The following is a 23,693-nucleotide window of genomic DNA, read 5'->3' on the forward strand; positions in this document are numbered from 1 at the left end:
CTTCTGCACAGCAAAGGAAACCAACAAAATAAAAAGGCAACCTATGAAGTAGGAGAAAATATTTGAAAATCATACATTTGATAAGGGATTAATATCCAAAATATATAAAGAACTCATACAACTCAATAGCAAAAAAAAAAAAATCCAATTTAAAAATGGACTGAGAATCTGACTAGATAACTTTCCAGAGAAGACATACAAATGGCCAACAGGTGCATAAAAAGGCATGCAACATCACTAATCATCAGAGAAATACAAATCAAAACCACAATGAAATATCACCTTACACCTGTTAGAATGGCTGTCATCAAAAAGACAAGAGATAAGTGTTGGAGAGGATGTGGAGAAAAGGGAAGCCTGTGCACTACTGGTGGGAACGTAACCGGATATAGCCACTTTGGAAAACAGTATGGAGGGTCTTAAAAAAATTAAAAATAGAACTATCCTATGATCCAATAATTCCACTTCTGGGTATACAGACAAAGGAAATGAAACCACAATGTCTAGAAGAGGTATTTGCACCCTTATGTTCACTGCAGCATTAGTTAAAATAGTCATGATATGGAAACATCCTAAGTGTCCACTGACAGATGAATGAATAAAGAAAATTTAATATTTATTTATTTAGTATTTGTTTATTTCAGCCATAAAGAAGAAAAAAATCCTGTCATTCGTGACAACTTGAATGGACCTTCAGACTATTATGCTAACAGACATAGAAGTGAAAGTCGCTCAGTTGTTGTCCTACTCTTTGCAACCCCATGGACTATACAGTCCATGGAATTCTCCAGGCCAGAATACTGGAGTGGGTAGCCGTTCCATTCTCCAGAGGATCTTCCCAATCCAGGGATCAAACACAGGTCTCCCACATTGCAGGCAGTTTCTTTACCAGCTGAGCCACCAGGGTAGACAGAGAAAGACAAATATTTTATCACTTATAGGTGGAATCTAAAAATTCAAACAGAGAAACAGAGAACAGATTGGTGGCGCCAGAGGCTGGAGGTAGGAGTTAGGGAAGTGGATGAAGGTGGTCAAAGGGTACAACTTCCAATTATAAGATAAGTAAGTTCTGGCGATATAATGGACAGCATGGTGAGTATTTTTTAAAATTTCAAAAGAAATCATATATGAAAACCTAAGATAATTTACTTATAAAATACAAAAAATAAAAAGGTTTAAGTCGTGAGAAAACTAACCCTTGTATAAACCAAAATATTGTGCTGGCATTATTTTTACATAGCAAATTAAAACGCAAAAACACTGGATCATGCTAAAAGCTCCTTTTATCTTGGAATTCAGCCCATTTGTATCTTATCTGTAACTATACAAAACCTATTACATAAGTATTACTTTTCAGTGCTCACAAAGGAAACATATATAGTTTAGCAATCCTTTCAGACATTTTTGATTATCGTTGACCCTTGAACAATGTGGGAGTTAGGGAACTTAAGGAAATAACACTCCTCAAAACCCCACTCTCTAGGGCACAACTGACTCCCTCCTCAAATTTAGCTACTAACAGCCTTACTGATAATATAAACAGTTGATTAAAACATACTTTTTATGTTATATGTATTATATACTTACAATAAAGTAAGCTAGAGAAAATGCTATTAAGAAAGAGAAAATACACTTAAGATACTGATTGTATTTGTCAATACTGATACCATATGTTAACATAATCATGTCAGTATCTACGTCAATACTGTCTTATATTACACAAAACATTGTAGTTAGTAAATGTCCTACTAATATAACATTGTGTGTATTAGTCACTCAGTCATGTCAGACTCTTTGGAACCCCACAGAGTGTAGCCCACCAGGCTCCTCTGGCCCTGGGATTTTCCATGCAAGAATACTGGAGTGGATAGCCATTTCCTTCTCCAGGGGATCTTCCTGACCCACCCAGGGATCAAACCTGGGTCTCATACATTGGCAGGCGAGTTCTTTACCACTAGCACCACCTGGGAAGCCTGAGTACTTCTAACACTGAACATCAAGAATGAAAAAATAGGGAATTCTCTAGCCATCTAGAGGTTAGGGCTCCACGCTTCCACCACAGGGGGCATAGGTTCCATCCCTGGTCAGGAAACTTAAGATCCTGCATGCCGTGGTGCGCATGGAAAAAAAAAAATAGTGTGAAAAAGAAATTCATGTTTATTTACAGATAAAGTGATTCATATACTGATAATGAAGCAGCAATATGATCACTTTCTGGTAACCTTGTGTAATCAGTAGTGTCATGAAGAGTCTGTAAATGTTTGTGTATACAAGTTTTGATAAATTTTCACTTTTTATAATAGATCTGTATATATTTTATGGTTGAGTGAGAGTGAGTGAGTGAAGTTGCTCAGTCATGTCCGACTCTTTGCGACCCCATGGACTATAGCCTACAAGGCTCCTCTGTCCATGGAATTTTCCAGGCAAGAGTACCGGAGTGGGTTGCCATTTCCTTCTCTAGAGGATCTTCCCGACCCAGGGATCGAACCCGGGTCTCCCGCATTACAGGTAGACGCTTTACCGTCTGAGTCACCTGGGGAAGTCTTTTATGGTTAACAAATGACAAAACACACTAGCATCTATTTATATTTTATGCATTCATAATATACCTAACTTTTTCTTAATTTTTTGGTATTTTTAGGCTACATATTTTTTCAAATTATTACAAATTCCCCCTCCAATTTTTCCAATATAATCGGAGTTCAAACCCATATCGTTTGAAGGCCAACTGTACTTAACTGAATTGTGCACACTCAACAAAATGTTTTTTTGATTAAGCTTTAAACTTTTCCAAGAGAGAAAAATGGACAGGAAAAAATGAGAGAAAGCTACTTCACACAAACATGAAACTATTACCAAAAAAAAAAAAAAGCTAATCTGTATTACCCCTGCAGGAAAAGATAAAATGGTTTAAGTCCAAAAAAGAAACTGTTTAAATGCAAATTCCGCCCCCCCCCAGATTTTGATATATATTAATACATACACACAAAAGGAATCACGTTCCTCCTAATTTTAAAACATATCTTAAGCGCTTGACAATAGAGCTATATAATTTAAAAATCAGTATTTATTAATCTCCAAAGTACAGAAATGATATATCACCTATGTTAAACAAAACAATCTCTTTTTGACTAACATGACAATCCCCTCATGAGGGTCTCTTCTCTTTTTGTACCTTTCAAATAAAGAATCTTCTTCTTGTCCCAAGTTCCCCAAAATGGCCACTGCAATTCTAAATGGTCCCTAAGGAAATTATGTCAGAAAGATAAGGATACAAGCCAATGTGACTGTAAGAAAACATGAAGGAATCAGGAATTTGGCCCAGTTTTAGCTGAGACAAGAGTTCATAAAACAGTGCTGTGCAACTTGTATCTCCAGAACTTGGCCAAAGACCAATTGTCATTGATCAGAAGCCAGAGCAAATGACCTGATTCTGGGCAGAAGTGAAACAAAGCAGTTCTCACGGACATACACACAGAACTGAGACAGAACTCCTTACAAAGGTTTGGAATGGCGACCTGAGGCAAAGTTTATTCAAAGCTCCCTGGTTTGAGGGTCTAAAAGCCACAGTCCCCTGGGCTGGCTTATTGGGCCTTGGTTGATGAAATAATTTGTCTGGTTAACTTGGATAACAAATGACACTCCAGCATGCTAACTGACCCCCAAGTGGTTGGCATACCCAACTTCTTAGAGGGACAAATGATGTTCAGCCACCAGATACTGCAAGAAAGTCTTTGTAATGTTCTTAGACACCCAGGGCTGCATACCCATCTTGTTCCTATATACTTTTCCTCTGACAAACAATATCCAATGGAGGGTCCTTTGGAGCAGACAGATGTAGAAAGTCAGAAAATAAATTCCCCAAGGGAAAATAAAATCTGACTAGATAACCCAAAAACTGAAGAGGATCTCTTTTTTTGGCTACACCAGGTCTTAGTTGTGGCATGTGGAATCATAGTTCCCTGACCATGGATAGAACCTGTACCACCTGCATTGGCAGTGCAGAATCCTAACCACTTGGACCACCAGGGAAGTCCCTGAAGAGGATCTGATTCCAAGGAAAACAAACAAAATAATTCCCAAACTCAAGGGTTTCAACAAAACATCAGAGCTCAGTTCAGCAAGAACTTACCTCCCAGCCATGGGCAGGATGGCACCTCAAACAGTTAGAGACACAAGGGGTCTCAGATGTGCACATTATTACTAGAGTCAAGGATCCCAATCCAGGGTACTGAGGGCTTCAGTTGAATTGCCATGGAGCCTCCATTTCTGACAATGCCCTCCAGGCAAAGACCACCAGGAACACACCTGTAGTTGAACAAGGGAGCCTGCATATATCATGGGAACCCACACTGGGCACCTCAGCAAGTGCATAATAAAAATGGTTTATTACAGGATTGGGCTTCCCTCGTAGCTCAGACTGTATAGAATCTGCCTGCAACATGGGAGACCTGGGTTCAATTCCTGGGTTGGGAAGATCCCTTGGAGAAGGGAATGGGTACCCACTCCAGTATTCTTGCCTGAAGAATTCCATGGACAGAGGAGCCTGGCAGGCTACAGTCCATGGGGGTCACAAAGAGTTGGATACTACTGAGCGACTTTCACTCAGTATTTCAGGATTGGAACTTATGTTAGATGATTTTCTTGGAGGGCTTGAGAAAAGGGAAGGTTTACTCTAAGTTGGATGGTGTCAGAAAGTGGGGATAGTTCTTTTTGCTTGTCTTGTTTTTTTCATTTTTAAAAATATTTGGACGCACCAGGTCTTAGCTGCAGCATTCAGAATCTTTAGTTGCGGCATACAAACTCTTAGTTGTAGCATGTGGGATCTAGCTCCCTGATTAGAGATTGCACCCAGGCCTCCTGCATTTGGAGCATGGAGTCTTGGCCACTGGGAAGTCTCATCTTAGTAATTCGTATCTAGAAATTATGAGAAATGGATCAGGGCTAAAACTGTACTCAATGAAGGAATAGCAGTCACTCAAACTCTGGAGGAGAGGGTTGTTTGTCATTTTTGTGGTCTGAGCAATGTTTTGGGTTCAAATATGATCATGGAATGGTCTTTCAACTCCTAAGAGACTGGCTTTGTCTGATGTTGGTGTTCTGTAAAATTGTTTATGCTCAACAGGGCAACATCATAGCCTAGTTAATAGGGCCCGGCTCCTTCCTAGCAATACTGAGGTTTCTGAAGGAAGACTGTAAACTAGCTCCCAGCCACACCTTTTTTCTCTTTTTCATCAGCTACATTTGAAAAATGAGAATTGGCAGTCCTTTCATAAAGCATGGACTTTGCAGGTCACCACCAGCCCCAGGACTCCCTAGTACCTTGTAACTGGTCCACTCCACTGCTTTACATTCCTACCTGTTCCCTGGCAGTTAAATTTGCACCCCTCACTAAGCAGAAAAGGAACCAAATAAGCCCAGAGAAAAGTGACTTGCCTAGGCTCACTCAGTGAACTGGTGGCAGGGCGCAAACTATTCAACTTTCTCATTTTCCCTCCAACGGGCCCCCCACTAGACATTCAGGTAGACTGCTAAATCTCTGAGGTGTCAGCCCATCAAGTGAATACAGATGGGGTCCTATAAAAACACTTCTCACCGAGCTTTATCAACATGTTTCCAGCTTACTTTTTCCCTCAGGGGTTGGGAGTCTTAAGACATCGACTGGGATTCTAAGACCTTTGCTCCAGCCACCCCTGACCTTTTCTGCTTCTCAACTATGTCCACTGAGTTCACGCCTGAGAGTCTCTGCATTTGCCTGTGGCTCTTTTTGGAACCCTCTCCCTTCACACCTGCTCATGGCCGCTTCTTCTGAGCTGCAGCTCAGTATCACCTCCTCAGAGAAGCCCTCCATGACGACTTACCTCCTCACACCCTGCCTGCTCTAGAAGTACTGCCACCTCCTCTGTGAGGCCACCCCCTCTATCTCCTTTAAGAGCTTCTATAGCGCTTTGCTCGAAGCTCCTGTCAAATGCGCGGGGCTGGGAGGCGGTGAATTGTTTCCAGTCCCCTGCCTCTCTGGGCCAGTGTTCCCTTTGTGCTCACGAAACGCTCTGAGAGCAGAAACACGCGGCAGGGACGACGCTTTCAACAGGCAGGTGGCCAAGAGCCTCCTACTTCGGGACCCCAAAAGTAGCGACCAGAGGGCACATTGCTCGGCAACCAGCTCAGCCACAGCCTAACCCAACGGCCCAAGCCTACTACGCATGCTCCGCACTCCAAGTCACGCGAAGTCGGGGGCGGGGCCTTGACGCGCCTGCGCAGGTGCTCGCCCGGCTTCCGGGAGGTACCGGCGCGATGGGACAGAAGGCCAGTGTCGCTGAGTAGCGGCGGCGTAGGGGCGTGCGGGCCAGCGGTCCGGTCCGAGGGCTCAGATCTCGGTCTCTGGAGCGGCCAGGGAGCACGAAGAGAACCTAAGGTCGCTGCCCGCCGCCACTACCAGGCATGTCCGCCGAGGCCTCGGGCCCGGCGGCGGCCGAGGCGCCGTCCCTGGAGGTCGCTAAGCCCTCGGATCTGGAGCCTGGCTCCGCCGCCTACGGTCTCAAGCCACTGACCACGAACAGCAAGTACGTGAAGCTGAACGTGGGCGGCTCGTTGCACTACACCACGCTGCGCACCCTCACCGGACAGGACACCAGGCTCAAGGCCATGTTCAGCGGCCGCGCGGAGGTGCTCACGGACGCCGGAGGTACGCGGGCTGCCCTTGCTTACTTTCCTGCATCCTCCAGATCCCGCCTCCCTTTCGCCTAGTCTGTCGTCGCCCAGTCTTCTCATGCCCCTTTTCTCCTACCGTCCAGTCAGCTCGTTCTCACCTCCTCCGGCGCCCACATCCCATCTCATCTCCCCTTTCTCATTCATTATCTCCTTCCTCCCCCGGTCTTTACCCCCAGCAGTAGTAACCAACATTCATGGACCACCCGCCACCCCCCACCCCTCCAGCTACTCTGCCAGGCGCAGTGGTAAGTGATTAAACATGTCAGCTGAGAATGTTCATTGCTGCGTCCCACCGACCCCTTCACCCCTCAGCTCAAAAGACTTGGGAACCCGCCATGCTGGCAACAACATCCTTCCAGGCAATTTTCATCAGTTTCTTCCACTTGCCGAGCCTTTTGTTCCGCTCTCTTCCTCAGCGCTGCCAACAACCATCCCGGAGTGTTAGAGGATTTTGTCTGTCTCTGTTCCCCTAACGCAGGTCCCTGTACAGTCTAGGAATCTATCTATACAGACTGTAGAAGGAAGGGGCTGCTTTTGCTTTGCCAGGGACGCCAGAATGGAGAGTGGACAGTTCTCCTCACCAGGTGAACCTTACCCTCTGGAAGTGTTGCATTCAGCTCCGTCCCCCATATGCCGAAGGGGAACTTTAAAGTTTGATGGGGAGAGGGGGAGGTGATTCAGAAGGGGTTACGAATTATGAAGGCCGGCAAATAAAAATTGGGGAGGTATCGCTCAGCCTTCATATGCCTAAAGGTGAATAATTTTTTTATTGAATAAATATTTGTAAAATGCCAGTTAGTGTTAGAAATGCATTGGAGAAGGAAATGGCAACCCACTCCAGTGTTCTTGCCTGGAGAATCCCAGGGACGGGGGAGCCTGGTGGGCTGCCGTCTATGGGGTCGCACAGAGTCGGACACGACTGAAGCGACTTAGCAGTAGCGGTGTTAGAAATAGTTTGGTAAACAAATCTGGTAAGATAAGTCTTTCAGAGTTTTGCTTTTTTTGTATGTGTGTGTGGGGGGGTGGCGGGTAGGGGGAGAATAAACAAACATACAAAAACGAGAGCAAAGCGTGTGATTTCAGATAGTAATAAGTTCTATGAAGTTTATAAAGTAGTGAACTGGTGGGTGCGGTAGACATTCTTAATAGGGTGGTCAGAGTTAGCACAAGAGGTTAGGGGTTTATTGATAAGGTTATCTGTAGGTACTTGCTCATGATGAAAACCTCAGTGTAGACCATACTTGGGAGGGAATTAATTCTCTGTGGCTGGATGTGTTTAAAAAAAATAAATAAATAAAAGGCCCATGGGAGAACTCACTGGAGATGTTTTAAAGGGATTTTCATGGATATGGCAGAGGCCTGAGACAGATTAGTATTCAGATTTGTGGCTTTGGAATCCTTTTTTAATAAATATCGTAGTTCTGTGGCCTTCAGCAAAGCCATCCTTTCTCCTGCCTCTCCCCACCCCACCAGGCTGGGTGCTGATTGACCGGAGCGGCCGCCATTTTGGTACAATCCTCAACTACCTGCGGGACGGGTCTGTGCCTCTGCCTGAAAGCACCAGAGAACTGGGGGAGCTGCTGGGCGAAGCCCGCCACTACCTGGTGCAGGGACTGATTGAGGACTGCCAACTGGCACTGCAGGTGAGCACCCCTTCCGCACCTCCTGAGTCCCACCCTGATGCCTATGTGCCTGGGAGAGCTGCCCGAACAGTTAGCTGTTAAGATATTAAAGAAAAAAGGAAATATGGCGCCGTGACTGGAATGTTGCCTCTGGCCTGACTCTGACTGGCCGTGACCCCAGCGATTTCGGGGGTCCTCTGCGTTTCTGCTATCCCACCACCACCTCATGCCAAGACTGCTGCTCTGGTTGAATGACTTCTTTCTCTGCTTCTTGCTGTTTCTACCAGCCAGTCCAACTGTTACACTGACAGTGTAACACGGAATAATGATCCTTAAACACAACCCCAGTTTATTCTCTCCTTTGCTCAGCAATCCCAAGTAATGCCTTGTCCCACTAAGTTAAAAAAAAAATTCTAAATTTAAATTGTAATGTAATGACCTCCATGATCTGGTCCTAACCTGGGAGGCAGCATTCCATCACGTTCATGGCTTTAAGTAACTTTTTTTTCTAGCAATGAAATACTGAAGAAGCAGCCCTTCCTGATAAAACAGGGATGGGGGTGCCAGAGCCCCATCTGCTGGGCTTCTCTTCTGGGGATCTCTTAGAATTCTGAGGAAAAGAGGTTGGAAAGGACAGCCAGGAGATATGGGTTAATGTCACCTCCCCCACTGCTGACTGAGTGACCTTGAGTGGGTCAATTCCTACCTCTGGCATTCTGTTCTCATGTTCCAGAAGATACGGAAATGAGGAAAATACGTGCGATGTAGTGAGTTTCACAGAAAGTCTTTTATTCTGTTCTATTTTTACAATGTTAAAAGTGTCCTTTCTTTTATGATATAATATTAATAGCTTATAAGAGTTTCTTTTTTGATGCCCTTTATATATTAAAAAGTGGCAGCTATGAACAACTTTCTGTTGTCTTGGGGAATACTTATTGGTCCTTGAAATCCAAAAATATAAAATTCCTTTGGGCAATAGCTGTGTTTGTTTTTCAAGTTTTTTGACTGCATCTCATAGAGAAAATGCATTTTTTATATTCATCTTTATATAACCGAGGGCTTCCCAGGTGGCTCAGCTGATAAAGAATCCGCCTGCAATCCAGGAGACCTGGGTTCGATCCCTGAGTTGGGAAGATCCCCTGGAGAAGGGAAAGGCTACCCACTCCAGTATTCTGGCCTGGAGAATTCCATGGACTATATAGTCCATGAGGTCACAAAGAGTCAGACATGACTGAGTGATTTTCACTCACTTATATAACTGAAGTGAGAATTCTATAAAATGATACTTTTAGTGAAATACACTCTGATATATTATGCTTTCTTTCTTTCTAATGCTATTTTGGACCCATTAAATTTATTTCATGGCCCATTATGGGTTACCACTTGCAGTTGAAAAAACATTAAACTAGATGATTTTGGAAGTGCATTCCTATTTGGTAGCTTTACATGTATCTAATGTTATCTCATATCCACTGTGGGTAGGGTCTGTTACCTCCTTGTATATTTGTTTGACATAAAAAGAAACATGAGGGAAGCTGGGGATACATCCAGGGTCAAAGAACTCTTTAAGCAGCAGAGCTCCAAGTCAACCCCAGTTTATCTGACTCCCAAGTACAGTACTTTTTCTTCTGTGCTCCAGCTGCCTTCTTTCAAAGTTTTCTCAAGGCTGTTCCCATCCCCAACCCACTCAGCTAGAATATGTGTGTGTGTTTGGAGGTTTGGGGTTTTGTTTTTAAGATTCAGGTACAAAGTAGTGAGTTCATCATACTTCTCAGTGTGCACTTAAACATCTTTAGTCTCTGCAAATCTTTTCACTTTTCATTTTTCTTTCATTCTTGATCCCCTGCCCACTTCCCTTGCCCTCATAGGTACCCCTCCACTTCTAACGTTTTAATATGTTTGCTTGGATTATGTTTGTACCCTTGAAAAACTATAAAGTGTTGCTTTGTATACATAAACATTTTAAATTTCCATAAATGGCTTTGAGCTATGGATTGTGTGTTCTGTTTCTTAATTCAGCACTTTTTCCAAGTTTCGTTCATGCTGCTGTACATACATTTAGTTCTTTGCTTCTAACTGCTGCATGGGAATCTGATGTGCATTCGTAATATTTTGTTTATACATTCCCCTGAGGTTGGAGACCTAGATTGCCTCCTGCTTCCTGTCCCCACAAACAATGCCACAATGAGCATCTTTGTTCCTGTGCCCTCGTGGGTCCTGGACCAGTGTTTCACATGATTGTGGCTGGGATTGGAATTGCTGGGCCACAGGACACATACAGATGAATTTCAGCAAGTATCATCTGATTACTCTCCCGAATGGCTGTAGCACTTTATATTGTTGATGAGCAGTGCATAAGGAATCTCATTTCTGCATATCTTCAACAACTCATGGCATCACCCAGCATTCTAATTTTGCCCATCTGATTGGTATAGAGTGATCTAATTTTAATATGTATGTTTCTAGTTACTAAGTAGATTTAGCATCTTTTCATATATTCACTAACGTTTTTGGTTTCCCCTTCTGTGAGTTGCCAAGTCATATTCTTTACCAAATTTTCTATTGAATTTGCTTTTTCTTGTTGCTTTGCTGGAGATTCTTACATAGTTTAGTTCCTAGAGAGAATTAAGCCCTATTATTCTAGGGCATATACTTTACATAATAAATTAACTTCTCCTGTGCATATAGAATGGTACTATTTATCTGACATTTTCAGAAGAGTTGAGAAAATAGTTACTCAGATTATTTGCTGGGTTTTGATATTCAATAAGGAACCCCAGTTGAGAAAGTCTGTTTCAGATAATAATTTCTAGTCAGTTTTAGATGTTGCCAGTCATTTCACTTAGAATGTCATCTATCTGTGACATCTGTTGTCGAACAGAAATTGTTGATTTTTAAAATTATACATAACCATTTATTATTTTTAAAGCATATATAAGTATTGTAGAAATTTAGAAAACACAGATAATCAAAAAAATAAAAGCACCAAATACTCTTCCGGGTCTTTTCCTGTGTGAGTGTGTTTGTCAAAATATGATTATGGTGTATGTGCTGCTTTGTAATCTGTTTTTTTTGTTTGTTAATAATTGCCATCTTTCCATGTCAGTGAAATTTTATCTAACATCAAGGGAATATACAAATTTCTCCATTTGTTCCAGAAATGTCTGTCATAGCTGGTTCACGTCTAAACCAGTCCAGTCTAGATCCTTGCATTACATCTGGTTATTATGTTATTTTCCCAACCCAAAGCAGTTCTTTTTATCTCATAATACTGACCACCAGTTGTCCTGCACAATGACCTACTTTCCAAATCTGCCAGATTTGCTTTGTTAACCCTCATCCTATCTTGAGTTTCTCTAAACTAGATGGTAGATTCAAAGGCTTGATATGAAAAATTTTGATTAGAAATATTTTAAGTAATGTTGCATATTTCATACTGTGCTATATAAAGACCTATAGTGTTGTTAGTATGGCCCATCATTATTGATGCTCAGAATTGGCCACTAGATTCAGGTGGTGATGGTTTGATCCTTCATTGTAGTTCCATTCCTTTGTTGCCAACTATAAAGTAATTCAGGTACTTTATGAATGGAAGTTATCTATCAACCACACAATTGTTAATTCTCACCAGAATCAGTAATTTCATTAGTGTTGTAGAGTAATTATAATTCATTCAACATTACTTGGAATTATTTATAAAATCATGCTTTTCATTGTCAACTGGAGAGACTCTTGAATTTAATATATTCAAATTCCTCTTTTTTTTTCCCCCACAAGATCCTTTTTTGTTTAAGTTTATTCTGTATTTTTTATTAGCTTTATAGTTTTATCTTTTGTATATGGAATTCACTGTAGTAATGTGAATTATGAAGGGATTTAACTTTTTTGTCCTCCATGGAGGGGACAGTGCCATCTGCTACACAATCTGTGGTAGCCAGTGTCCAAGAGAGCCACCAGCAATTTTTTTTTGCCTCTTGCTTTTATTCAGGTTCTTGTTCAGTCCCTTCCCACACTGGATAGAGCTGACCTATGTAACCAGTAGGAGATTGCAGAGGTGATAGTGTGTGACTTCTAAAGCCAGGTCATAAAAGACATAGCAGCTTCTGCCTCTCGGATCACTCACTGTGGGGAAGCCAGATGCCTTGTGAGCATACTCAAGCAGCCCTAGGGAGACATCCACTTGGTGAGGAACTGAAGCCTCCTGCTCATGGCCAGCACAAACTCTCAGCCAAATGGGTGAACTATCCCAGAATTGGATCCTCTAGGCCCATTTAAGTTTTTAGAGAACTACAACCCTGGTCAACAATGGACTCAAACTTTACAAGAGACTCTGGGCCAGGACTACCTAACTAAGCCAAGCTCAAGTTCCCGACCCACAGAAACTGTGTGAGATAATCAATGTTTATTGTTGTAAGCGGCTAAGTTTGTACTAATTTATTACCTAGTAACAGATAACAGATTGTGGTATCTGGAATGCAATTCTGCCAAAACAAAACCTAAAATGTGGGAGTGGCTTTAGAACTGCAGAGTGGGCAGAAGTTGGAAGGACTTTGAGAAGAGTATTAAGAAAAGCCTAAAAAGCTTTAGAGTATTCATAGAAGTCTGATGACCTTTGAGGAGGCTGCAGTGTGGAATATGTTTCCTGGAAAGTGGTGGAAAGGGTATCCTTGTTATGTAGTGGCAGAAGTAGCAACACTGTCTCTGATAGGAATATATTAATAGAAAGTAGAAAACATACCTAATGAACTGGGTGATCTAGCAAAGAAATTTCCAGACAGAATGTTAGGTGCCACAGGTTTCTTGTTGCTTATACTAAAAACAAAAGAAGAGAGGGTACGCAGAAGGAAATTGAACACAAAGGAGCCAGTAATTTGGGGCAGGAGTTGGGAGGGAGGGGTGGCGCTTGAACATTTCCAGCCTTTCAAATAACAGCTGATGTTAAAATTAACAAATGGCTTCCAGGCAAAGAAAAAATACAGGGCGTTCTCAATATGATATGGTCTAAAGATGAAGCTGAGGATGCGATTGTAAAATCCTTTGTTAAGACCTCAGAATATCCAAGAAGATGCCTCAGAATGATTCAGTCAAAGGATAGCTCTTCTAAGAAGCTTAAAGCTATTGTCAGGCAGCAGTATCAGCATAAGCTCAAAGTAGAGAAGAGCTCATCTCACAAAGTTCTGTGGGTGTGGTTTCTGTCTAATGAACTGAACCCCGGACTCACAGTTCAGTTCAGTCACTCAGTCGTGTCTGACTCTTTGTGACCCCATGGACTGCAGCACGCCAGGCTTCCCTGTCCATCACCAACTCCTGGAGCTTGCTCAAATTCACGTCCATCAAGTTGGTGATGCCATCTGGTTATCTCATCCTCTGTCGTCCCCTTCTCCTCCTGCCTTTAATCTTTCCCAGCATCAGGGTCTTTTCCAATGAGTCACAAGACGCCCATTAAGTTTTTAAGGGAATCACATTGGCAGAAACACTGCCAGCTTAGACTTAGAGACAGAGACAATACAAGAGGAAAAGAAGCCTTTGGGCCTGCAAAAGTTGTACGGGCAAAAGGCAGGCTAAAGAAACGATAGAGCTGCACTGAAATGATCACAACATTGTTAATCGCCTAACTCCAATATACAAGAAAAAGTTAAAAAAAAAATTAACAAACTATGGAGCTGCAAACATGGATTGTCTTTAATGGAAAAAGAAGGATGATGGCTCAGGTCAGAGCCAAGAGCCATAAAGAAGAATCACCAACTTGTGTGCATCAGCGCTGTAATGGAATGGGACTTTGGGGGAATCTTAGGAAGAAGTGGTGAGTATGTTTTGCATATGGGAGGGATTTGAATCTGTGGGGGCCAAAAGGTGGATTGTGGAGTCATCCTCCAAGGCAATCCTCAGCATTATTCCCTAGCATTCATTCCCTGGTGGTGTTCCGTTCCACATTGAATAGGGCTAACAAAACTAGATCATAAAAGACTGTGAGGAGATTTCTCTGGTGGCCCAGTGGTTAAGAATCCGCCTTGGAATGCAGGGAACAGGTTCAATCCCTGGTCAGGGAACTAAGATCCCACATGCTGCAGGGCAACTACTGAACCCAAGTGCCACAGCTCCTGAGCCTGTGTGCCAGAATGAAACATCCTATGTGCTGCAACTAAGACCAATGCAGCCAGATAAATAAATATTTTTTTAAAAAAGGCCTCTACTTTGCTCTCCCTCGGATTATTTGCTCTGGAGAAGCCAGCAACCATATTGTGAGGACACTCAAGTAACCCATCACAGAGGTCCAAATGACAGGGATCAAATATTTCCTGCTAATAGCCAGCATGAACTTGCCAGTCATATGAACAAGCTTTCTCAAAAACGAATCCTCCAGATGAAGACAGCCTCAGATTATTGCAACCCCAGCTGACTTACTGTAACCTCATGAGAGACCCCATGCCAAAAGCATTCAGCTAAGCCATTCCTGAATTCCTGACCCACAGAAATGGATAATAATATTTGTTGTTGATTTATGCTTTTTGATTTTGGAGCAGTCTGTTACACAGCAGTAACTAATACACACTTGCCCTCACTGATCTGTGATGTTCTCTCTGTAAATGTCAGTCTTCATTTTATATATAGATAGGTATCTGTCAGTCTGTTTCCAAGTTCTCTATTGTATTTCATTGTTTTTGTTTCCACACAAGACCTACACTGTTTTCATTGTTGTGGCTTTGTAAGATATTTTAATATCTGGGAGGGTCAATCTCCTCTTTCTTGACTCTTTTAAAAAATTGACCTAAGTAATAGTAGAATTGTTCTTCCGTGTTAATTTTAGTAAAAGTCTTAGGTGTTTCTAAAAAAGAAATTCTGGAATTTGTATTAGAATCGCACATCTAGTTTTTAGGTTGGGGGAGGTGAGAGGGGTTTTGGCATGAGGATTCTCAAAGGCAGAGAAGAGGAAAGAAGCCTCTGTGTCTGGCTCTAATTCTCCCTCCAGCCTCCCACCCAGCCCAGTTCATTCATTCACCAGATACTTATTGAGCATCTGCTGTATACTAGGTACTTATTCTCTAGAAAGAGACTATGAGCAAATATACCAAAAAATGAGAAAATGTGAGGACCTGAGTGCCATGAAGAAAGTGAATGGAGAGTGTGAAAAGGAAGTAGTAGAGGTGGCTACTTAGCCAGGGAGCCCAGGGAGGAGGCCTGGTACCCTCCTAGGAGCACTAATTGCATTGATATCTGAATGGCATGAAGGGGCCAGCCATGCAGACAACTGAGTGCTGGCCTTTGCTGGCAGTGGCAGCAGCAAAGGGCCCAGGGGGCACAAGCAGCTGGGTGCAGAAAGGAACAGCTCAGCCAGCAGGCAGGGGAGAGTGGCAGAGCCGAGATCAGAGAGTTCACACGTGGACCACTGAGGAGTCTGGATTTTTTTCCCCAGAGGCAACAAGCAGTGTTGGAAGGCTCTTAGGGGAGCGAGTGACCTTTGGTTGTGCTGTTAATCACCTTCCGCTTCTTCTCCAGCAAAAAAGGGAGAACGTATCCCCGCTGTGCCTCATCCCCACGGTGACATCTCCCCGGGAGGAGCAGCAGCTCCTGGCCAGCACCTCCAAGGTGAGGCCCCTGAGCCCTGTAGGGTGGAGGCTGGGCGCCTGTCCCAGCAGCCTGACCCCCACCTTTCTCCACCCTCTTCTCCCCAACAGCCCGTGGTGAAGCTCCTGCACAACCGCAGTAACAACAAGTACTCCTACACCAGGTGACCCCCTTGGAGGTGGGGAAGTGCAGTGGGTGGAACCCTGGGCTCAGCATAACCCATGGGGAGGGTTATGGTCACACAGGGGGTGTGGAAAGAATCCTGCCTGGATGCAAATTCCAGCTTTGCCACTTATCCCTGGGGACTTTGGAGAGGTCATTTTCACTTGTGAGCTTCAGGTTTTGGGTTGGGGTTTTTTTTTCTGAGTTTCAGTTTTATCAGTAAACTGGGGTCCCAATGAGGATTAGCATTTCCTAAGTGCTTGCTTTATAAGAGGCATGGCTCTAAGCACTTTACATATATTTACTCACATGAACCTCACAGTCGTTGGAAGTAGTTATTGTTGTGATCTCCATTTTACAGATGAGGCAATTGAGGGAGCAAGAGGTGAAGTAATTTGCTCAGTGTCACTCAGTTAAAAGGGGCTGGAGCAAGGATGTCTGGTGAGGCCACTCGCCTCCAGAACCTGCACGGGTAGATCCCTCTGCTGTGCTGGAACTTGCTGAACAAATGCTGCTTCCTTTCCAAGGCCTGCTGGGCACCAACCTCCTAGGCAGGACTAGAGTGCTGGGTCTCAGTGCCCCTAAAGCTGGGGTAAGGGGGGTGGGTTGCAGAACAGAGGGAAGGAAGCCTGTCGTGCTGAGGCCTCCTGGCCCCCCTGGTCCTCAGCACTTCAGACGACAACCTACTTAAGAACATCGAGCTGTTTGACAAACTGGCCCTGCGCTTCCACGGGCGGCTGCTTTTCCTCAAGGATGTTCTGGGGGACGAGATCTGCTGCTGGTCTTTCTACGGGCAGGGCCGCAAAATCGCCGAGGTGTGCTGCACCTCCATTGTCTATGCCACGGAGAAGAAGCAGACCAAGGTCAGATGGGGTTTCGGGGCCTGGTCAGGGAGGGCTGTGGCGGTGGGCAGGATCAGCACCCTGGACAGAGGCAACTCATCCAGTCAGGCCTGGGAATTCCATCAGTGGGAGTCAGGAGCTGGAGTTTCAAGTTTTGGGGGTCTTAGCTCTGTAACCTTGGGCAAGTCATCTTAACTTTCTGTGGGTCTCTGCTTTAGCTGTGAAAGGAGGGTGTTGGATTACAATGGGATTCTTAATGTAGGCCAATTGAGTTTCAAGACTATCTTGAAAGAATATGTGGTTTGGGGTTTTGTGTGTGCATTTTTCTGTGTAGAAGGACTGTATCTGTCTTTAGACTCTCAGAAGGATCTAATGACCCAGAGTAGGTTCTTAAAACTTCAAGTATTTGGAACAAACTGAGATCGTAGGCCTTGAGTTATTACTGATGATTGTTATGGCATCCATCATCAGAGACTTTCTAAGCACTGCAAGAGGCTTGAAACCAGGGTAAATGAGATGCTGAGTAAAGAACAAGCCGTCTGTCATGACATCTGTCCCTGAAGATCTTATCACCCTGGTCCCTCTGACCTTGACAAGAAGGGTGTGCCTCAGATACACAGGAGATCTTGGAAGTCTCTAAGCACCCAGTGCTATTTCACACCTCACTGCCTTTGCACACACCATTCACTCTTAGGATTATGTTTCCTCATTCCTGTCTACTTGTGAACTTGTGCTTAATCTTTAAGACCTAAGCCAAACATCACTTTCTTTGGGACAACTGAGTCCAAGAATTTTCAAGACAACCACCCCAGAAAAGTTGATCCTACCCCCCTCACAGCTAAACACAGCGTTGATTGTAGTCTGCTAGGGATGGGGCTGTGGAGGGTGTTTACTTCAGCAGCAAGGGGTTAGCTTCTTGAGAGCAGAGCTGTATCTTTTTTCCCCTATCTCTCTAGCACTAGCCAGGCTTTTATCACACTACAGAAGCTAGGAAACATTTATTGAATGCATGAATGAATGAATAGCCCAATTTCCAAGTAGCTTCCTCTGTAGTTGGGAAGACAGGAAGATAAACAGTAATGAGATTGCAGCTCATTAAAGTTTTGTTGTTTATATCCCTCCAAGTCACACAAAGGGAACCCTTAACTACCTCTTCATCCCTTTCTACTCTTCTTCACTCTGCCTTATTGCTTTGGCCTTGCTGCTGATCTAAAGATACACTAAGCACACTCCTGCCCCAGAATTCTTAGACTTGCTGTTCTCTTCTCAGACTGATCTTTCTCTAGTTCTCCGTCTGGTTCCTTCCCTCCCTTCCTTTGGCTGTTGGTCAAATGTCACCTCAGTGAGGCCTTCTCTGAGCTCTGTCTTTAAAGTTGTAACATTCCTCCCCTTTTCCTGCTATAACTTTTCCATAATACTTATCATCATCTGACACTTTATATCTTATTACATGTATGTCTGGGTCCTCATCCTAGAATGTAAACTTCCCGTGGACAGGAAGTTTGCCTGTTTTATTCACGGCTATATTCCCCAGTGCCTCGAATAATGCCTGGTACTGTGCAGTCACTCAGTAAATATTTGTCAAATGAAAAAAAAACAAACCAAGAGACCTAGCAACAAAGGACAAAGCAAATAACTCTGCCTGACTTCAGAGCTGGACTTCACAGCACAAGCACGACTTTGCTGAGTACAGACATAGCAAAGAGGACAGTCCAGGCTCAAGGAACCTGTGACTGTGGAGGCCAGGCGACTGCACAAGCTAGGAGGCTGCCAATGCAGGAGCAGCCTGGGGGAGGGGATGGCTGTATAGTCAGGCCAGGAGGGAGCTGGGGGTTGCTGGCCTTTTGCAGGTGGAATTCCCAGAGGCCCGGATCTTTGAGGAGACCCTGAACATCCTGATCTACGAGACTCCCCGAGGCCCAGACCCAGCCCTCCTGGAGGCCACAGGAGGTGCAGCTGGAGGTGGTGGAGCCAGCCGAGGGGAGGATGAGGACAACCGAGAGCACCGTGTCCGCAGGATCCACGTCCGGCGCCACATCACGCATGATGAGCGTCCTCACGGCCAACAGATTGTCTTCAAGGACTGAATTTTACCCTGAATTTTCCTCTAGCCACTGGGACCCGAGTCCCTCTCTCTTTTCCTCCTCCCCTTCCCAGATCTTTGCCCCGGCTTTGCTGGCCAAGTCGTGGGTCTCCCTTCCGTCCCTTCATCACATGGTACAGTTCACTTTGGCCCTTTTCCATCCATTCCCACCTCATTGCTAACCACACGGTACATTCCAGCCCCTCCCCTCAGAGGCCTTCAGAAGGCCTACGTTCGTTCCTTCATCCCCATCGTTGTCCTGCCCTCTCCCCTCACCAGCGGGTTTAGAAGGATTTAGAATTCCCTTTCTCTTTTTTTAGTACATCTACACGCCAAAGTGTCAAGCCACCGTGATAACACCCACCGCGTTCTGAGCCGCCTCCTCACCATTGCGCAGGGTTGTTTGCTCCCTCCTCCTCCCCGCCACCCTCCCTACTTCCTTAATACTAGGCTGACCTGGGCCTGCACCGGCTCAGCATCTTCCCAATTTGTTTCATATTATTTATTATTTTAATTTTCTATTAAATTATTGGAATAAAGTCGAGTTGAGGGTCTGCTGCTGGCTCCCAGGGAGATGGCTTGTTTAGGGAGACACCTGGATGGGAGAAGACACAGACCCTTGCCCCCAGCCTTTCCCTGGGCTGCCAGCTGGGAAGAAAGTAGTCAGGAGAGCATTTAAAATCTGTATTTCAGTGTTCCCTGGCCAGTTCCCACCCTCAGCCCCACCCCATCCCCTGCAGTGGAGAGGCGGTCCTGGCTACCACTCAAGCCATCCCTGAGTGCAGCCTCTCTCCAGCCCAGATGTTTGAAAGAAGCATTTTCCTTCAAGGGTCTGGTGCGAAGACAAAGTCGAGGGCCTGGCGTTCGGCCCCAGCCACGTTGGGATGCCAGAGGTCCACGATGAACACCACTCGAGGCCCATCTTCGGGAGAGCCTAGGACACGTGGGGGTGGAGAGAGCAGAGCAGCTGACATTAAGTACTTACAGGCCAGAGCACTTACCAAATACTCAGGCAGACACTATGCATATAAGTGCCAGACACTGTTCTGATCCCTTACGTGTATTAGCTCTTAATCATCAAAACAAACTAGGAGATAGTACCATAAGCATTCCCATTTTATACACAGTAACTGAGGCACAAAGAGGTTAAGTAACTTGCCTGAGGTCACACTGCTAGTAAGTGCCAGAGGGAGGACAGGAACCCAGGGGGTCAGGTCGAGGGTCTGGTGCCACGAACCACTTGGGTGTGCACCTACATTAGCTTATTTAATCCTTACAGTCACCTGACAAAGAAGGGGGTTGCCCTGTTTTCCAGGTGATTGGAGAAATCATGTGACTTGTTCAAGGTCATGCAACTGGGAAATAGTGGTGTAGGACAGGAAGCCAGCTGGGTCCAATTCTGCAGCCTTTATAGTCTAATCCCCTTCACTCTTCAGTCCCTCATCCCTCCTGGCAGAATGGGAGCCCCATTACCATTATGAGCCACTGTGTATAGGAAGGAGTCATCCACCAGAAGACAGTGTCCCTCAGCCCAGCACTGGGGCTCGCCCCCGACCACCAGCTCACAACCAGGGGGAATCTTCAGGCCTGTATAAAGAGATGCAGACCTCCAAATTCCTGCCTCCGTTGAAGAGGCCCACCCCCTTAAGTCAAAAAGCAGAATCTGAGAATTTTACACACCAGGTTCTATGGTTTTATGACCACCTGATGCAAAGAGCTGACTCACTGGAAAAGACCCTGATGCTGGGAAAGATTAAAGGCAAAAGGAGAAGGGGGTAGCAGAGGATGAGATGGTTAAATAGCATCACTGGCTCAATGGACATGAATTTGAGCAATCTCTGGGAGATAGTGAAAGACAGGGGAGCCTGGCAGGCTGCAGTCCGTGGGGTCGCAAAGAGTCGGACACGACTTAGCGACTGGACAAGGCAACAACAAATGGTGTTCCCCTAGCTCTCTAGAAGGTGACCTGTGTAAGATTACAATACAGTGGTGGATGGGAGGACATGCTAGGAGATGGGAAACAGTGCAAAGCACAATCAGTTCTGTTTCAGAGAAAAGGGAAGGGTTTCTAAAGGAACCAGCCTCCCTTCTTGGGTTTCTGTCAGTTTAACTCAAGAACCCTCTCTTGTGTTAGGTCCTCTCTCCCCAAAAAGTATAAAGCAAAGGGCTCCATCCTGCCGAGGACCACACAGTGGGGTGCAGAAAACTGAGGAGCCAACTTAAATAATGGGGAATAGGGGGACATCCCAGAGGAGGTGTGACATTTCAAAGTGTGAATTGTGAAGGCTAATTAGGAGTTTCCCAGGAGGTGATAAAGGGGGAAAGGCATCCTAGGTTAAGAGCATGCATGTGGCATCTGCCAGGACCAGCCAGAAGGCCTTCATAATTTAGGACGTGGTAGAAGGGAAGGGAAAGAAGGGAACAGGTGGGAGAAGAGAGAAAAGAGCTGAACTTGATCCAGGCTCTTCAAAGCCAGTGTGCTTTAAAGTACAGAACACATTCAACTGGTAGCACAGGAGATGACTGTAGGCAAAACGAGGTCATAACATTAAATAACTTATCAATCAGAAAATGAGGGATTGTTTTTCTCCTCATTTTCTTTCAACCTTTAAAACATTGAAAAGAAAATCTGTTTGATGCTACCATAACTTTAGCACCCCTACTAACATTGCTGCTTTTTATTTTTTTATTTTGGACTGCACCATGTGGCTTGTGGGGTCGTAGTTCCTCTACCAGGGATTGAACCCAGGCCCTGGTGGCTCAGTGGTAGAGTTGCTGCCTGCCAATGCAGGAGACATGGGTTTTACCCCTGGGTCAGAAAGATTCCCTGGAGAAGGCAATGGCAACACACTCCAGTATTCTTGCCTGGGAAATCCCATTGACAGAAGAGCCTGGCAGGCTACAGTCCACGAGGTCGCAAAAGAGTCAGACATAACTTAGCAACATTTACAACCATTAGACTGCCGGGGAATTCCCAACATTGCTCCTTTTTAAAGGAGGAGAATGTAGGCTTCAGTCTCAGACTAGAATATTTTGCTAGAAGTTTTCAAGCTTTTTTTTTTTTAAGTTTAAACTTGTCTTATGAATAACTTCTATTTAGGGCAAGTAATACTGATCATCATTGTTCTACACAGATGCCTTCTAATAAGTAAAACAAAACAGGGGGAGTCAATATGAAGAAACAGGACAGGTGGTAAATGACTATGGGAACCTTGTGAAGATGGCTTTCTGATCATTGAAACTCAGGAAATGCTGCTGTGGGCAATAGGGAGTCACGGAAGATTTCTGAGAAGGCACAATCAGAATCACAGTGTAGAAAGCTATGATGGCAAGGAGAGAGTCTGGAGGGGAAATCGTGGAGGCAAGGAGGTGGTCTATAAGCAGCATCCACTTACCCAGATGACATCTGACGCGGGCATTGGTGGGCCCACAGCGGCCCTCAAGCCGGGCGCCAGGCAGGAGGACGGAGAAGCCAGCATTGCCGAAGGTGTTAGCACTCATAAAGCTTCGCAGCCCCCTCAGTGCCCGATAGGCCCCCGGGCACCGGCGGCAGTTGCTGGGTTGGCAGCGGCCTGCTTGGTATAGCAGGAGCTGGTAGCACCCAGGGGCCAGGGGTGGGGACCAGCCCCGAGGTGGAGGAGTCGTCCCTGAGAAGTCCCAGCTCACAGCCCCAAAGTCCCGCAGGATAGCAGGGAAGCTGCTCTCCAGGAGCTCCACATCATGCCTCTGGGCCTCCCGGGGCACGAAGGGGGCAGAGGGCAGGTCTGGCAGGAAAAGCAGGCCTGGGCGCTGGATGCCCAGGACCCCTGGCCCTCCCCCTGGGCTGGGGCCACCCTGAGCTGCCCGCCTCACCCTACCCATCCCTGCCCAAGAGTAGCGCCTGGCATAGGCGCGAAGGCGACGGCTCATTAGGCCTTCCGTCCTGGGTCCTTCTCCGGACTCTCCAGAGCGGCCTGGACTTGGCCTGCCCGCTTCAGAGCACCCTCCAGGCCTACCACCAACAGCCCCAGCCCGACTTCCAGTCCCCAGGGCCTGCATGTCTTGGGAGCCCAGGCGGTAGCAATACCAGAGGAAAAGGGAAGTGAGGGCTCCAAGGAGCAGGGTAAGGGCAGAAGAGGCCAGAGGCAATGGCCATGCAGGCATGATGGGCAGGGAGGCCCTGGCTAAGAGACCTGGGGCATCCTCCAGACCCCAGTTCCCCTGTCCCCCCAGTTCTCCACCGGTTCCCTCCATGGCGGCTCCCTGGCTACCCCCTGCGCTGCTTCCTCGCCACATTCCTACTCTTGATTCTCTGTCCTGAGATCCTGTTGCCACCGTGTACCTCCTCCTTTCTCCCTCCCTTCATGTACCTCTAACCCTTCTTTTCTCTCCTTCTACCTCTCTCTCTCTCTTCTACTTCTTTCTCCTTCCAACTCTCCTCTTTCTATTTTGCCTCTTTCCTCCTTTCTCCTTCCGGCAGTTTCCTCTTTCCGGTCAGTCTCTCCTTTCTCCCCTTCTCCGTTCCTCTCTCCTCCTCCACCACCACCCCGCCCCCACCCCCACCTCTTTTCGCTCTCTCTTTTCCTCCCTATCCCCGCTTTCCTTCCAGCTTCCCCAGACAGCACTTCCTACCCTACTTAGACCCGCAGCCCCGGGAAAGGAACGCAGTCAGCCGTCCTCTGCAGCGACTTCTCTCTCCTTCCTCCCCCTTTTCTCCTGCCTGCCCTC

The 23,693-nt window shown here is 45.6% G+C and overlaps 2 protein-coding genes and 1 long non-coding RNA gene across 3 annotated transcripts; 1 reads left to right on the plus strand and 2 right to left on the minus strand.

Annotated features, from left to right (window-relative positions):
* Positions 1–595: 595 nt before the first annotated feature.
* Positions 596–6,213, minus strand: LOC132343860 (uncharacterized). Its single transcript, XR_009492860.1, has 3 exons — positions 5,862–6,213; positions 4,133–4,308; positions 596–948 (listed from the first exon to the last, which is right to left on the minus strand). It is a non-coding gene; the product is annotated as an uncharacterized lncRNA (long non-coding RNA).
* Positions 6,214–6,279: 66 nt separating this feature from the next.
* KCTD13 (potassium channel tetramerization domain containing 13) lies at positions 6,280–19,525 on the plus strand. Its single transcript, NM_001038057.2, is given in 6 exon segments — positions 6,280–6,685; positions 8,185–8,354; positions 15,831–15,920; positions 16,010–16,062; positions 16,729–16,924; positions 18,754–19,525. Coding segments are annotated over 6 exon segments (990 nt in total). The 5' UTR covers positions 6,280–6,441; the 3' UTR covers positions 18,991–19,525.
* A 131-nt stretch (positions 19,526–19,656) lies between these two features.
* Positions 19,657–23,464, minus strand: ASPHD1 (aspartate beta-hydroxylase domain containing 1). The gene is made up of 3 exons (NM_001081741.1): positions 22,382–23,464; positions 20,460–20,573; positions 19,657–19,920 (listed from the first exon to the last, which is right to left on the minus strand). The coding sequence occupies exons 1-3, from the start codon at positions 23,259–23,261 to the stop codon at positions 19,811–19,813; spliced, it is 1,104 nt and encodes a 367-aa protein (NP_001075210.1). The 5' UTR covers positions 23,262–23,464; the 3' UTR covers positions 19,657–19,810.
* Positions 23,465–23,693: the final 229 nt, after the last annotated feature.

This window comes from Bos taurus, chromosome 25, assembly GCF_002263795.3.
Source record: "Bos taurus isolate L1 Dominette 01449 registration number 42190680 breed Hereford chromosome 25, ARS-UCD2.0, whole genome shotgun sequence".
In the NCBI taxonomy this organism is placed as follows: Eukaryota; Metazoa; Chordata; class Mammalia; order Artiodactyla; family Bovidae; genus Bos; species Bos taurus.